At 32.4% G+C, this 18,283-nt stretch overlaps 1 protein-coding gene across 1 annotated transcript; it reads left to right on the forward strand.

The window, feature by feature from the left end:
• Positions 1-1,741: 1,741 nt before the first annotated feature.
• LOC149476425 (putative serine protease K12H4.7) lies at positions 1,742-17,851 on the forward strand. The gene is made up of 11 exons (XM_089711732.1): positions 1,742-1,800; positions 2,426-2,577; positions 2,980-3,161; positions 8,104-8,214; positions 8,717-8,850; positions 9,362-9,500; positions 9,928-10,076; positions 10,851-10,979; positions 16,149-16,281; positions 16,889-17,083; positions 17,663-17,851. Exons 1-11 carry the CDS (start codon positions 1,797-1,799, stop codon positions 17,823-17,825), a joined length of 1,491 nt encoding a protein of 496 aa, XP_089567858.1. The 5' UTR covers positions 1,742-1,796; the 3' UTR covers positions 17,826-17,851.
• The last annotated feature ends 432 nt before the right edge of the window (positions 17,852-18,283 follow it).

Genomic DNA, 18,283 nt, shown 5'->3' on the forward strand with positions numbered 1-18,283 from the left:
TTACACAATAAATCGTAACAAAAATCAAATCTAACAAGGTTACTGTTAGACCTATTATTTTCAATAAACAAATCAGTTGATCTGATAACAATTTTATGTAATAATATTATCTGATAACTTATCAAATTACATTTAATCAGTTCACAATGGAAGGATGCAAATATTCTATCTATACTAATATTATAAAGAGGAAAGGTTTGTATGTATGTATGTATGGTTTTCACGCATAAACTACTGGACCGATTTTGATGAAATTTGGCACAGATAATCTTTAAACCCTCTGAAAGAACATAGGCTACCTTTTATTGCGAAATATGTACCTACCACGGGCGAAGCCGGGGCAGACCGCTAGTTTTAGATAAAATAAAAATTAACATTAAAGCTTCAAAACCATAAAACTGATTACCAATTTTCGTTTTACATATTTTCACCGATGGTTTTTGAGGAACGTTTTGGCACAGATAATACAATTAGGGTTGCCAACCGTACTATAATATATAGTATTGTACTATATTTCGGGTCTGCGTACTATATACTGTTGAAAACATATATAGTACGCAAAAATACTATATTTTCAACACAGACAAATGTAACAAACAAATCCTTCATTTAAAAAAAATAAGAACGCGCCTTTTAATTGTTAAGATGGCTAACCTATTGCGCATATATACCAGTGGCGAGAAAAAAGAAACAGAAATAGTGTATCATTAATAAAAAATGAGCTTTTGATTTATGTTAATTTAAAAAATGAATGTGACAAAGCAATAAAGCATATGACACTTTAATTTTAAACAAAAAGCTGTTACACAGTGCAAGAAGCGCAAAAAAATATAGGTAGTTTTTATAAAAATAAAAAAGACGTGTGGCACTCGGGGACTGCCGCGGTAAAGCTATTGCATAGCATGCCTTCAAGCCACACCTCCGAGCCCGTCGGAGTGGGAAGCGTGAGGTTTTTTCGTTACGGAATTTCTCGATTCGGTCCCGCGCTCAAAGCCCGCGATAGAAGCTATGCAATAGCTTAATAATTAACAAATATATATTTGTCCATTTTTTTTTGTTTTTCCCATAAAATACTATATTTTTTTTAAATGTACTATATTTTTTACACCTTATTTTGGAAAATACTATATTTTGATCATGAAGTGTTGGCAACCCTAAATACAATAGGTACTATGCAATACTTACTTGGTTTTAGTATGTTTCAGTACAACGCAGGTGCAGCCGCGGGCGGAAAGCTAGTTATTTATAAAATAGTTAATTCATCAATTCAACCTAGTTTTAAATATAATTTAGTCACGACAACAAACATAATGTCCCAGATCAATAATATGAACTTTGTAGTCTAGGCAAGTAGCCTAAAGCCTTAATTAAGGTCATTTTATTTATTTATTTATAAGGTACTTTATAGCTAATTATACAATTAGGTACCTAGTTGTGAATGAATAAATAAATTCTAGATGTCTGAAAAAATCGCAATAAAACCACTTTGTTTTAATCTATAATAAAGTTTAATTGTAAACTTTTAAAATATAAATAAAATTAATTATTAAAATTATTAATTGTTCAATTTAAAATAATATGTACGACAATTACCTACAAGGTACATCAAAAACAATAAGATATACGAATATCAATTTGTACTAATAAATAATTTAATTGAATTTTCCAATATTTATCAGTCAAGTATTTTTCACGTAATCTTATCGAAGAGAATAATCTATCATACACTATAGAGATAATTAGATTCAGTAGAGTATTTATGTAAATAACACTTGTTTTGTGATATTTTGAAAAACATGTGTAAGTAGCAAATAAATTTATTTTTAATTACTTTTTAATTGAAATCTTCAGCGGTATAACTCAACGATTTTGTTTCGAATAACAATTAGTATAATAATTTAATAATTGCAATTGCAACTGATTATTAAATATATGTATTACTAAAAGAAAATAATAGGCAAGCAATTCCATAGATTAGGTACAAATTACTTGTAGAGAGCCAATAACATAATTTACATTCACTGTAAAACCATGTTAAAACCAATTTGTAACCACAATTCTGGCAAATATTTTTTTTCATTTCATTTCATTTTCACAACATAATAATATTATGAACGAACATATTATGTTCGTTCATAATATTATTATTTTAAGGTTTTAAAACATAATAAGTTATAAAAGTATGTATCATTAAAAATTTCGGCCTAAATAACCAGAACCTGCGGCTTCGTTTGTATGAAACCTAGGTAAAGTATAAATTTATATGTATAATGTATATAAACACACATACTCTACTAAAATTATTACTTAAAACTGAAGAATATCAAGAAATTGTTACAAAAATCCATCCAACCATACATCCACACAAGTTTTCACAACTACCATTCGAAAAAGCACATTCAAATCAGCCTGTACCTAACTTCAGGGCTGCTCCTTCTGTTGCTAACTTCGGTACAAAGTCTACACACGCGGGAGCCCCCCGCCCCCGCGCCGCTCACCCGCAGCGCCCCTCAGGAGAGATGGTTGGATGTCAGACTTAACCATTTTGATGCTAGCGACACTAGGAATTTTAGGATGGTAAGTTAGAGGCAGGCAAATGAAAATTCTTTGTTAAATTGAATGTCACCAAGATGATTTTGAGCAACTTTAAATAACAGTTGATTAAATTTTTAAATCGTAAGTACTTTTTTCTAATTTACTATCTCTCACAAATAACATTGTTTTCAAAACTACTACCTATTTTACTACTCTGCTTTGCCTCCGCAAATAAATCTTACTTCAAATGGAAAATATATGCCTTGGCTATACTGTAATTTTGTAATCTTTTAATCTAATTATATACCGAATTTTATTCAGATCCAAACATAATGTTACAAAACGACATAAGTTCATTCACCATCAAACTTTTAAATATTACAACAGCAGAACTTACTAAACCAATTCTTCTACTACCTATGTTATTAATTATTTATCTTACAGCGTTACTACTACAACGATGAATTCACAAGCCAACACAGCAACATAGTAATATTTGTAGGGGGGGAGTGGGAGATCTCCCCCGGGTGGACACAGACCGGGCTGGCATATGAACTCGCTTCGAGGACTGGCAGCGGCCTGTTTTATACTGAACATCGGTACTATGGTAGTACTAGGCCTACTAGGTAAGTTCTTTGAATTTTTTAAATATAAATTTTTTAATATATTTATATTGCCCTTCTAATCTGATTTAAAGTAGAGTAATATAAAATTAGATAACGAAAATTAAAAAGTATTTTAAAAATAATAACAAATAATAATAATCTCATATTTTTTGATAATGTATGTACCATATGTATTGCATTGTGTGTGCAAGAAGTAAATGCCTTTTTTATTTTAAAACCTATATTAATGCGTGAGTACAAGACGTTCTAATTTTAAAACTAAACCTCAAAACCTCCTCCCTCCTTTCAACTAAATCGGTTAAACAAAGCCCAAAATGATATACCAATAATGAAGTTTCACACCGAAACAAGCCGATAAACATAAAACCGCATTCGGCTATAACAATAACAATGAAACTCTGGTTACCGGTAGCTCCGGTACATGCAAATTAATGCTCGGCACAGGAATCGAACCATTCTACATGATCGTTGAGAATACGATTGTGTTGAGGCCGCCTGTCACACCGTATTTATTGTTTTAATACAGTATCAAAAATTTGAATATACATTTTTATAGTTTATTTAACGACATTTAAGTAGGTATTTAACACGTTCACTGCGGCACCTAAAATGCCAAACTTACCGTTGTTGCGGCATGTCTTCCATACTTCACATCGGCAAGTTCACCACTGTGCGTCATGAGCCATTTTTATCACATCGCACCTTCTGACTTTGAAGGTTAATAATTTCATGAAATTTCAAGATATTTCAAAAAAATTTTTTTCAGATAGTAGTATATATAGTCTAGTATATACCGCATGAATAGCTTTTAGTTTGACCGAATAGTTTAAAAGATATGAGGGAAAATGTAAACCCCTGATTTTGTGAAAAATTATTTGCCATCCCGCACTGCGTTGATACGGCATGTTTACAGTAATAGCGATGGGAAACACTGTAAAATAAAACATCGATATCGATATAAATCAATTTTGTATATTTCAGTCTGTTTGTTAACAGATAACGAGATCGTCGATACAAAAAAAACACATATAAAACAAGGTACTTGATAGAGTACTATCAGGAAATTGTTCAGTAACTTTTGTTTTAATTTGTTCAGTAACTTTTGTTTTAATGTTTTATATTATTTTCACAACTGTCATCACATTTTTGCATTTATGCTACGAAATAAAAGAAAGTAAAAAAACTAAAGCCTTTAAGGTATCATTGTCATTTAAAAAAACTCAAAAGAAAAGTGCTTCGGTCCTGGTGCATCACTATGCGAGACTGACACGCGGCGCGCTCGCAGTACAGTGCGGCATGAGGTGCTTGTCCATGGCAAAATATTTGACATGCCGCACACAAAAGAAACGGTTTCTTTTCTATGCGTTGGTCCAATATTTTGCCATACGATTTTTAAACGAAATTGAGTCCTACTTCAAACTGTGATCACAAAAATATATTTGTCTCTTTTCTAGTCATTGATTAACATATAAAAAACCTCGCCGCACCACGGTGAAAACTGCGATTTTGGGCGCCGCACTGTGGTGTAGTCGCTGATGGCCCGATACTGGACATGCCGCAGTGAACGTGTTAATACAAACAAAGTACAAAAAAAATAGTTGTAGCCTAGCCTATTAAATTTTGTAACTAAAATTATTTATATTATATCGTTTAGTTAAAAGCACAGGAATATTGATTCACAAAATAATCGATATCGTACAATCTAAAAACCTCATAAAAATCATATTTATTCGTTTGTTCATTATTTTAGCATAAAAATCCTTCCTAATAATTAATTATATACCGTCAATTTGCATATTAGAATACTTTCGCTTATAACCTAGTGTAGTGTGTAACGTATCATGTATGTTTTGTATGTGTGCGTCATACTATATAGGTATATACCATATGGTTAAAGAGCAGTTGTAATAAGAGTTGTGCACTTGTACTAGCAGTTGTTGTGAATACATTATTATACACCCTACAGTCTAGTAAAGTGTTTCATTGATTACCACCAAGCCATTGCACTAGAATTAATTAAAAAATATACCTAGAACACAACCTAGGCTAGTAAATACAACACTTGGTTGATAAAGTACCTTACCATATAAATCTAACTCTACTAAGGTGAGCGACACTCTATGATACATAGTATATTTACATAACTATATTATGTATAGTATATGAGTCATGTCACAGCTTCTAATTAACTGTGTAAATGTTTGACCAATAATTTATTCGAAACGGATGTTGTATTTAGCAAATTTTTTGCAGTCAAATGTTATGATTCATAATATTATTGTTGTAGAGATAAAAATGATGATACTTTCTAATACCTTAGGGCTTAGACATTTCCGCTGTATACAATTATGCTACCATCTCTTCACTATAACGAAATGAAAAAGGAACCTATGTTACTAATAATGTTAATGTTTTTTCTTTCTTGTGTGCAAGAGTTGTCAATGTTATAATTGTTTAGAGTATAATAAGAGGGACCAAATGAAATGAAAGATCTATCCGAAGCTATGATTTATTGTATCTTATTTAAAATTCATACATATTATTATTATGCTATGCTAACTTAAAACTACACATACTACAACATACATAAAAATCCAAAATATGCATCCTCTTTTATAATATGAATGTAAATAAACAGCTCGTACCTGGAAAATAAATATCAGTGATGTCATCTCTGTAGAAGCAAAATTTCAAAAGTTTCAAGTTTGAATTTAATAAATCCTGTAAATTTTAAGTATGTACTTACAGCATCATTTCACCGAAGCTCCTGGATTGAAGTCGACTTACTTACAATATTTGTAACTCTAGAACGGCTAAACGGATTTAAAAATGATTATTTATCATCTATCGGTTAGTGGGAATTCTAAAAAATGTAATTTGGTGACAGTTCGGTGTGACAGACGGCCGCTCGAGCAGTACACTATCAACCATAAACGTTAATTTGTCGCAGTGGATTCCAAATCACGGACTAATCCCATATGCATCCCGATGGACATACCATTATATGTATTTATATATTGTGGGATTAACGGTTCGTAATATACTAGTAACATATGGCTTTGTTCAGAAATCAGAGGTATAAAATATAATATATTGTATTATGATTATGATAAATCGTCGTAAAATACATTTTTTTTACTCGTGTCTCAATGATGAGAGCATATTTGTATGATATTAATATATAGGAATATGGAAAAACCATTCACCCATTTTAAATTAATATGAAAATTATGAATAAATGAATTAATAAATACATAGCAGATAAAAAGCGCCCTCTTATCTTACGCTTTTAAGACTTTCCCAGCTTTTTCGCTCGAAGCTTTTCTTTCTCTACCAAAATCAAATATTTGACATTTAACAAATTGACCAACATATGAACTTTATCAATAACATCTTTTACACTTTAAACATTACATTCAAGCACAGATTCAAGCCATAGTTTTGAATTATATGACGCATTGTCAATTGCGCGCCAAAACGGGGTGGCGGGTTGCCAACATGGAGCCTTTATGGATCGTCCAGTTACCTCTGAGTTATTGAAGGGAGGTTTATGCAAATGCATTTAAAATTCAAATGGCCACATATTATAATATAATACTAGTATAGTATTATACTTGTAATAGTAATATTAGTATAATATTATATTATTATCTGTGATATAGCGGCGAATATAATGTACCGATCACTAGTTTAATAATGTTAAAACTTGATGAAAAAAAAAACAAATGCCTGTTAAATTTAAACTGCCCAATGATATTGTTTTCTAATACCTACATAGTTTGTATAGATGTCGTGACTCGTGGCCATATCGTAGATTTGCTCATTTCATGAAATGGCCAACATAGTTTGATCAGATCGTTAAATCGTCAACGATTCACGATTTGGTCATCGACATTTGGCCAGATCGTATAAAATATCTTAGAGAGTCCATAAAACATTAAAAATTTCAGAATATTTTAAGAACTTGTTTAAATTGTCATTTAAGTTAGTGCCGCGGTAGCGTCAGCGAATACCAGAAGCGAATGGTTTTTGCAATAGAAAACAGTTAGGTTAGGTTAGGTTAGACTTTAATAAACAACGCACGATCCTAGCGAGCAAAGCGAGCGTGCCGCGGCAGCGGCCAGCGAGTGCCAGAAGCGAATCGCTTTTTAAAAAAGAAACAAAAATGGTCGCATTTCGTGAAATCGTGAAACGTTGACGATTTAACGATCTGGCCAAACTAAATTGGCCATTTCATGAAATGAGCAAATCTACGATATGGCCACGACATAGACAACAAGCACTTTGTAATATAGTGGATGAAACTATAAAACATAGCATAGCCCTGACTTTTAATTTAAAAGTTGAAAGAGGAAAGCAATGGAAAGCTTATAATGTATATGACGAATCAATTGAATATGTAAATGTTAAATTCGATAAATGTTTCCTCATAATCTAAGTGTAATAAATAAATAATAGCGTATCCTGTATACTAGTTAGGTATTATGTGTTCATATCAATTTCCAAGATGACCCACATAAGAGGAACCAAAGTTAATTGGCTGCCCAGTGACCCACTGATCTGTGATCTACGTTGGGATTAGTCATACAAAATTAAGCTTGTAGGTATCTATATGATAAACTACCACGTGGTGAAGTGGTTTGGTTGTAAGATGAAGAAATAGATAGTTCTGGGTTCAATGTTGGAGCTTTCGCGCTTAAATAATAATAGTAGAATTTTCTCTTTGTTTATATAGTTTATATAGGCAGAGATGGCTTTGAGCCATAAGGCCGCCATTTGTACATTTTAAATGGTTTTGTTTTATGTACTTTCATTTTAATATGTTGTACAATAAAGAGTAAATAAATAAATAAATAAATATATTTTGTTCCACTCAAGCTTGTAAACCTCTAACGACCAGTTAGAACACTATTACTATACATTCTAATCATTTTATTTCCAGAGACACACAACTAACAAACCTTCGCTTTTTGAACGTAGACCAGGCGCTGGGTGACCTGGCGCAGTTCATACAGCATGTGAAAAGTGACGACTATGAAGGAGGAAAGTTTAAGTAAGTTACTCATAATTGTTGAAGTGAAAACTTCTTTAGCGGCGTTGGGTATAAAATCTTAAACTCGCGTGACCCTGACCGAAAAAGCGTAAGACGGATGTATATCAAACATGCTCAACGTTAATAATCAAGTTTTCACTTCTGCCGGCACTCCCCCAGTGCAACCCGTCTTTTTTTTTCTTATGATATTATGGTTGTATATTATTTGATAGTATTTCGGCTAATTGCGCTACATAGAGCGAAATGCGAGGAAAGTGTTGTGTATTAGCTAGTCCTTCAACATTGTAAATTAATATATATATTTTGGGACGGTAGATAAATATGCTCTATTTTAACCAAATAGAGCTTTGGATCGTAATTTATTTTCGCCTTACCTAATACAATAATTTCACATTGCTGTATTTTTTTACATATTTATAAGATAATATTGACAAATTACATGTTAGATAATATAATTTATTGTATAATATAACATTATAATTTCAAAGGTTGTATTTACTAGGAACGCCACAGTGGGTCTGGTGGGATGTTCATACGCCGGCAGCATGGCCACTTGGATGCGCCTCTCCTACCCCCACCTGGTGGACGCTGCCTTCTCTGATAGTGGACCACTGCATGCACAGGAAGATTTCCCTGGTATGTCTATGAATGTTATCCATTGTAAAACATATTTAAACGTATTATTATCATCACACTTAATCATGCTTACACCAATGCAATAGGAGCTAATAAATGTAGAGCAAACCGCGGGGCACAGGTAGTATAGATATAAAAGTGAATAGAAAGCGTATATAAGCGCATTAAAATCATTTTTCAAAGTTGGTAATGGATAAAATAAAATGGTACTGAAAATTCCAGATTCGTGTAAAGCATCATTCCTTAGTATTAAAGACTAGGTACTTATAGGTTTTTTTAAACGTATCTCGTAACAAATTAATTAATAGATAATGCAACACTTTAAATTGCAACATCGCTGACATTTAAAAGCGTCTAAAATATCTTGTAATCATTTCTTCATCACTGCATCATGCTTCAACATTTTTGGAATCCAAACCGGTTCTCTAAATCATCAAAGACTACATTTTTATATTTCTTCAAACCGAATTTATATAAAGCACATAATGAAACTAACAAACAAAAATTACAGAATATTTAGAAGTGATAACCGAAGCGCTACGCTCGCAAGGCAGCGAGGCATGCCTTACTAGCGTGGGTGAGGCGATACAACGCATGGTAGACCTGCTGGGGACTGACGATGGAGCTGCACAAGTATCGACTATGTTTAAGTGAGTTCAACACCACGATACGACACGCCCTCGATAAGTCAATACGACAACGTTTCGACGCAACAGGCCCACACAACAACGACTAACAAATATTATTATTTTATAATCCAATTTAATTAAATTTAACCACACGAACTACTACACTTTAAAGTTTAAACACTACCTAAGTACTACACTACACACTACTTACTAAACAACAATTTTTGACAAACACACAATTTAACCATAGTTACTAATTACTACTTCTTAACCATTCTAAGTACACTTAAACATACTATCTACTACAATTTAGCCACAAAAACTACTCTCCAAAAATACTTACTAGTATTAAACCATACTAACAACTACAGTTCTAATCCTACTTACTACTACTCAATTCCCACTAACTACTACCTACTCTAATCCTACTAAATTCCATATAATTCAGCACCTGCGCCCCACTCCGCGCCAACGCAACCCTGGACATTACCACGTTCTTTTGGTACGGCATCACGGAGACATTCGCTTACCTGGTGCAATACGCAACGCCGGGGGATATAACTAGTGCATGTGACGTTATCACGGATAGCGCAGTTGGTGAGGATTTATATTAAGTATATAGCTTATAATTTAAGCGAATGTAATGAAATTGGCAGAAACTGTAGTAGGTACTTGGAATTGAAAAATTAAATACGCAATAATAAACAAAAATGTATATAAATAGGCCAATGGGTTAACTATGAAACGACGTAGTGTTTAAAACTCCTTTTAGTAAAAAGCATTCAAAACTTTCTTTGCTCGATTCGCAACCAAAACACAAGTTGAAAGTTTTAACGGAAGCTTTTTAAATTATTTCATCGCAAAACATATGAATATGTAGAGCTTCGCAGATAAAAATCAAATTTGAACCAACATTCCAGTAAATCCTACTAATTTTATATGTAATTATTATGCAAAAGCTTGTTAGAATGGAATATGGATGTGTATGTTTGTAACTCTTTCAGAAGCTTTCAGTAATATATGTTATACAACAGCTATATAACACACTAGCTGCGCTCCGCGGTTTCACCCGCGTGGCTCCGCTCCTGTTGGTCTTAGCGTGATGATATTATATTATAGCCTATAGCCTTCTGCCTTCCTCGATAAATGAGCTATCTAATACCGAAATAATTTTTCAAATCGGACCAGTAGTTCCCGAGATTAGCGCGTTCAAACAAACAAACAAACTCTTCAGCTTTATAATATTAGTATAGATATATTTAGTATAGATGAGATAAAGAAATAGTTTAATTTTACCCGCGGGTATAGCCGCGTGACACTTACTACCGACTATAACTTTCATACGTAAATCTCATTAATATTGATTTCCAGCGGACCCAATGCAGCGTCTCGCAAACTGGATTACCAAAGAACCCTGGACTCAACCGTGCATCGAACCCCGATATGCGGAGGTTGTAAGGAAACATAATAATGTTAGCTATGATGCCCCTGATACTACTAGTGAGTTAAAAAAATCTTATACATATATTGAAAACTAGCCTATTTAAAATCATATACACATATCGAAAGTCTAAAACTTAACAAATCACTACATACTAATAAGCAAAGTGGCTTCTCGCGTCTGTCTGTGTGTATTAAAACACAACGGATTTTGATGCAGGTTTTTTAAAAGATAAAGTGATTCAAGCGGAAGGTTTTAGTATAATATAATTTATTAGGTTTTTGACTAGGTTTTAGACAAAACGGGCGAAGCCGCGGGTGGAAAGCTAAACATATAGTATAATACTAGCTGTTCCCGTGACTTCGTCCGCGTGGAATAGTGACTGTATAGTAGTTAGAACTTTAGGTAACACACTGCACACAATTATTGAGTAAACACGTACTACCATAAACAATTAAAGTATAAACACTTACATATAAGTACTTACTTTATATACAGTTAAGAAATAAAATAAATAATAACAAAAAAGAACTAAGGTATAAAAATTAAAAAACCCCATCGCCCAACGAAGATATCTAAGTGTATAGAAAAAGGAATTAATAATTTCACAAATATAGTTTCCCTTTTCTATATACTTCGTTGCGTTGCGTTGGGGTTTTTTAAATATTAAATTATATATATATTATAATATATATATTTTAATTTTTATTTTAAAAATTTTAAACTTTTGTTTCTTAATTTCTCTGTAGTATTTTCAAGTACGCGACACCAAGCTATCAATTCTACCTATTCTACCTACATATTATATTTCTACATCACACTGATTTAATCATTACGAAAGTTTGTATGTGTGTTGATATGTCGGTGTGTTCATGATAATATCTATAAGCTTGTTGCTCCTTGACATCATTTAAGTTGGGCCGTAACCGTGCACACATTGCATGGGACCACAGTGTCAAAAGCAGTGGTGTTTTGCCAAAGGCCAGGACTGTGGCTTTGAGACTTGAGTAGAGTTCAAAATATGCAGGGTGTGGCTATCCTATCGGGGGGCCCCAATTTATATCATCCCCCTCCACTTTCACAAACTTTCAACCAAAAACAAATCATCACATGGAAAGCTCAATTCAACAAAAAGCTCAAATCACATGGAAAGCTCTGAAACAAAAAGCTCAAATGATATCGAAAGCTCAATTTAACAAAAAGCTCAAATCACATGGAAAGCTCAATGAAACAAAAAGCTCAAATGATATCGGAAGCTCAATTTAACAAAAAGCACTAATGATATCGAAAGCTTAATTTAACAAAAATCTCAAATCACATGGAAAGCTCAATTTAACAAAAAGCTCTAATGATATCGAAAGCTTAATTTAACAAAGCTCAAATCACATGGAAAGCTCAATGACACAAAAAGCTCAAATGATATCGAAAGCTTAATTTAACAAAAAGCTCAAATCACATGGAAAGCTCAATTCAACAAAAAGCTCAAATCACATGGAAAGCTCAATTCAACAAAAAGCTCAAATCAAATGGAAAGCTCAATGAAACAAAAAGCTCAAATGATATCGAAAGCTCAATTTAACAAAAAGCTCTAATGATATCGAAAGCTTAATTTAACAAAAAGCTCAAATCACATGGAAAGCTCAATTCAACAAAAAGCTCAAATCACATGTAAAGCTCAATTCAACAAAAAGCTAAATCACATGGAAAGCTCAATGAAACAAAAAGCTCAAATGATATCGAAAGCTCAATTTAACAAAAAGCTCAATGATATCGAAAGCTCATTTCAACAAAAAGCTCAAATCACATGGAAAACTCAATGAAACAAGAAGCTCAAATGATATCGAAAGCTCAATTTAACAAAAAGCTCAAATTATATCGAAAGCTCAATGAAACAAAAAGCTCAAATCACATGTAAAGCTCAATTCAACAAAAAGCTTTAATCACATGGAAAGCTCAATGAAACAAAAAGCTCAAATGATATTGAAAGCTCAATTTAACAAAAAGCTCAAATGATATCGAAAGCTCAATTCAACAAAAAGCTCAAATCACATGGAAAGCTCAATGAAACAAAAAGCTCAAATGATATCGAAAGCTCAATTTAACAAAAAGCTCAAATGATATCGAAAGCTCAATGAAACAAAAAGCTCAAATCACATGGAAAGCAAAATTTGTTAACTACAGTTGTGGGTTCGGAAACGAAAATACCTGCTATTTTTAGATATTTATATATAATATTATTTTTACATATTTTCATTGTACAGACATCACTTTTCTACCATTTTATTATATTACTAGCAATGCCCTGCGGTTTCACCCGCATAGATAGCGATATCGTGACAGTGAAAAGTCTACATATAGGTCGGACTATTGGTTTAATTTTTAATCATATGAAAATCACCTTCACCCCGTCCCGCACTACGCCTGCTTATTGTATACATACCTACTATTTTATGTAGATTGACACTTTTAAAAATTCGTTATATCTTTTGAATGGAATATCCAATTTTTTAAATTTAAAAAGTATTTTGCTGGTATTGAAACAGTCTATAATAAAACATCATTTAATGGGATAAGGATTAATATATTATGTGTATGGATAACATGGTTTGATTACTGTCGGCACTTCTATTTACTTTGAAAACGTAAAAAAGTTGTTGTAGTAACATAACTATGGACATATGGTATCACGGACTTTCTTGTAGATATTGATCCATTCTATAATACCGTAGAACATTTTTTTGTTCAATCTTCAATAGATTCCGCAGCGCACGCGATGACAGAATTTTTATTAAGGAATTTTTTACACCTTGGGTTACATTATTGCATTTTTGGTAAGGATCTCTAATTTTTTTGAAAATGCAATAAAGCCTAGGTTGCTCAGTGAAGATGCAGCTTTCTAATGGTGAAAGAATTTTTGAAATCGGTCCAGTAGTTTATGCGTGAAAACCATACATACATACATACTTACATAATTACAAACCTTTCCTCTTTATAATATTAGTATACTATAGAAAACCTTCCTTTTCCTCTATCACTAATCAAAAACCGCATCAAGAACCGTTGCGTTGTTTTATTTTTTTACCTATTTATTTATTTAAAGATCTAAGATATACAGACTTTGTTACGTAATTACTACATCGCATATGTAGTAATTACTCAATCAAATTTTAACGGTTTTTTATGCGATTTACTTCAGTAAAATCGATTTACAAACGAAGACTAAACAAGTTTCTTTCGTCTCTTTAAGTGTAAAGAGACGAAAGAAACTAAGTGTAGTCTATGTATTTTGTATCTATAATTTATATTTTTCCCGAAGAACTGTTATAAAAATTAACGTAATAATACAGAAGTCGCGGGTGTGAAACCCGGCTAATTGCTGTTGTGTCGCGTCTGACAGTAGTTTATTGGGAGCGCGTGATGGATTACACACGTCACAGGCTTGTGCAAGCTGCATGCACAAATCAAATGCCTGTGAAATTATGTGACACACTGCATGCCAGATAATAGACGATTTTAATGTTTTAAATTATTTAAATATGGAACTTGGTTGAATGGAAGTTGAAAATGTGAATGGAAATGCGTACCTAAATTATTGACTTGGAAGTAAAATATGTAATTTTGTAGATAGATGTTGTGATGATGACAGACGTTGCCTAAATATTATATTCGCTTTGGAGGCGAAATGACTATTAAGTCATTAGAATACGATATTATTTTTATCCATAACATTTTTAATGAATAGAAATTAACTGTTTGTTTCTATTTCTTCAGCGTAACACAATTTTTAAAAGACTATAGTCATCTAATAATAATTATAAAGCGTTCACAATGCGGGATTCGAACCCGCATCTTTTTATCATTCTGGGCACTTTCTGCCCAGGTATTTTCTATTCTTCAAAAATTTCTCATATTTATAAAGCATTTGAATGCTATAAAACTAAATATCAAATAGGTACATTATTTATTTCAAGCAATAAAATAAATTAGCCATAATGCAGATAATTTTAATACATTATTGCTTATGTAATATATTATTTTAACATTCTGTATGTATGTAATCCATGGAGCGGCAATTAGTATCTGTTGCCAATACATCAATGTTACGACAAGCCGACGTGTGTACATACTTCATGTCTTGCGAACTGCGTGGTCATGTTTCATGAGATGTTTTCATTTAGTAGTATACTAGCTTGATGCCGCGGCTTCGCTCGCCCGGTACGGAGAAATTGAAGGCTTTGTGCTTATGCAGACTAAATAATATATCTTATTTGGTAGAGAAACATATTATCATTTTCTACGTTAATAGTTATTTAAAACACATATAATATCTATAATATCACAAAATATCTCAATTGATAATTAAATTCTTATTTGATTTACTTAGTTATAACACGATTTATTTATCTTAATTTATGTACCTATGCTATTGGACCATGTTAAAGAGAAGGAAGTAGGGAAATACACAAAACGTATTTTTGTACACGTTGTTTCGTTGACTAAAACTATTGAATTTCACAGAATAAGTTTTTACAACACACATTATTCATGTGAGTCTGGTCAAGGTAAACCTAAACAATAATTACTTTGAATCAGTTGTAACATGTCTTATTTTTTCACGTGAATGAAACTAAACAAAGAATATGTAATGAGTTAAAATTAGCATAATAATAAAATGTAAAGGAATTAACGAATCGATATGAACTACCTACAATAAGAAAATAAACAACCTTTCTGAGGAATAATCCTGTATTCCGCTGTTTCATTGATTTATATTTATAAGTAGCATACATAGTACATACTCTATCATTTCAACGAGGCTTTGCCCGCTTAGAATGAATCGAGAACCATGCTTAGGCCGGTAAAACAGAATGAAAATCGCTGCAGCAGTTTATATGATCATCGTGAACAGACAGACGCGGCGAAAAACTTTATTTGTAATACGTACATAGCTTTTCAATATCTACACTAATATTATAAAGAGGAAAACTTTGTTTGTTTGTTTGATTGTAATGAATAGGCTCATAAACTACTGGACCGATTGATGAAATTTGGCACAGATAATCTTTAGACCCTGAGAAAGAACATAGGCTACCTTTTATTGCGAAATATGTACCACGGGCGAAGCTGGGGCGGACCGCTAGTTATAAATAATATTTAGTTTAATATTTTTCAAGTTAAGCTAGTCTAAGATTTTGTTGGCAATAAAGCTTTTCTTTCTTTCTTTCTAGTGCGTCTCTGGACATACCAAACGTGCGTGGAGTACGGTTGGTACCAGACCACGACCAGCTCGAGCCAGCCCTTCCTCTCCACTGTTCCCTTGGAGTACTTCCATCAGATGTGCAAGGACTTCTTTTCGGTTGAGTAAGTTTAGAATTGTGTTGTATACTAATATAATATTGTGATACTGTGCTAATACTGTTCATTTAATACGTATTAAATGAAATGAATAGTATTATTATTTTGGGAATAAATGCCTTTCCATTCTAATGATCTTAGAATGACTAATAACATAGATTTTAATACGACCACCAGCTGTAATTTTTTTTTCTGCCAACATGTTACAGTTTATACCTATACCTACAGTATCTACTTGTGTTATGTAGGTTTTTTTTTTTAAACCATTTATTGAACAGAAGATCAAAACATGAAAATATACAGTAAAGCATCACATAAATCAGTACGATTTGATCGTGATGCATATTCATTCAAACGTCAATTATATAATATGTATAAACACTGTTTCATTACTTTTATAATAATTAAATAAATTTGTAACTAACAAACACATTAAGATGGCAAGTGATACATGACAGAAAATAAATATGACATACAAGAGGGTAATAACAGAAAAAATAAGGTAAAGTAAGGTATGCATATTTTGATGAAAATATCTATTTAACCGACGATCTCAATTAAACGCTTAATAATTCGTTTTTTATTTTGTATTTTAATTATATATTATTTTCAGTATAAACGAGAGCCTACTTCGCGCGGGAATCCACCGCACGAACCTTTTCTTCGGCGGCTTCAACATTCCAGACCGCGTGGTGTCGGTGGCCGGGGGCATTGACCCATGGTCCCCGATGGGGCCCAACACGACACATAGCAAGCCCATGTCCCCTGTGTACTTTGTACCTGAAATCTCACATTGCAGAGCAATAAGGTTAGTACAGAAATAATTTTTATTAACAACTAGCGGTCCGCCCCGGCTTCGCCCGTGGTACATAATATAAACGTTTTCTCTACATAAGAACCATCCTCGTACTTCAAGGAATATAATAAAAAAAGAATTATCGAAATCGGTTCAGCCGTTCTCGAGCTATGCGCTTACCAACACATTTTGCGATTCATTTTTATATATAAGAAGATTACAAATTAAATCGTAGATTCATATTATGAAGTTCATTGAAAAGGCTGTAGTTGCTAAATATTATTGATTTGATAAATCAAACACTACAGAACAATCTTAAATTGCTTCATCTTGTGAAAAACTAGGCACTAGGTCATGATAATATAAAAGAAATAGGTATCTACCTATTCCTATAAAATAACAGCCGCTGAAAATGATTGTATTTACAATTATTTATATTTCACTAATCTAAATAAGTTACCATTAAAACCATACATTAAAATTTATTGAAATTTAGAAAAAAACGTATTTCAAAAATCATTATATTTTTTATTGTAAAATAAATTAACATATTTCTATAGATCTAATTATTCACATATATTTATTTTACAGGCCTACAAACGACAGCGAAACGGAAATACTTCGAGACGCGAAATTATCAGTCCTCCGTCACATGGAGTTGCACATGACAGGAGATAGCGTGCAGTCTGCCGCTCATAGTGTTGGAATAACTCCATTGATTGTTGTGTTTAGTATAGCTTTGTGGTTGTTGTAAGGCTTGGAATAAACTTGTATAGTGAAGATTGTATTTATTTATACCCATTACCGAAACCATTACCGAATTATCCTAATTCGTATGTAACTACTTGAATATCAATAAATTATCAGAATCTTAAAAGAGAAAATAAGAAGACTGATAACTAGCGATTTGAAAACTGGACTATTTTATTGGTAATTCATCGATCTTTATAAAATAAACACACTCATTGATATTGAAGACGTTAAAAAGTCGCTTCGGCGTGCAATAGTAGATTTACAAAATACCTATGTACATATAAAAAAGAATTATTCATTCATCTGCATGTTCATATTGAAGCGCAAACCTAAAATTAAACCTTTCCAGCATTTTCATATTTTTAAAAACTCCTTTAGCCATTTTTATATATCCGTGTAATGTGTAAAATTATGTTTTTTTTTTATTACTTATTGATTATTGCGTAGAGAGCGTGTCCC

The sequence above is a fragment of the Colias philodice genome, chromosome 27 (genome assembly GCF_061535455.1).
Source record: "Colias philodice isolate Cphi_HAF_F1 chromosome 27, ilColPhil1 Martin Lab GWU primary, whole genome shotgun sequence".
NCBI lineage: Eukaryota > Metazoa > Arthropoda > Insecta > Lepidoptera > Pieridae > Colias > Colias philodice.

Coding starts and splice junctions, on each gene's coding strand:
- LOC149476425 (XM_089711732.1), top strand. Junction 3,162..8,103: donor GGTAGTACTAGGCCTACTAG/GTAAGTTCTTTG, acceptor TTTTATTTCCAG/AGACACACAACTAACAAACC. Junction 10,980..16,148: donor TGATGCCCCTGATACTACTA/GTGAGTTAAAAA, acceptor CTTTCTTTCTAG/TGCGTCTCTGGACATACCAA.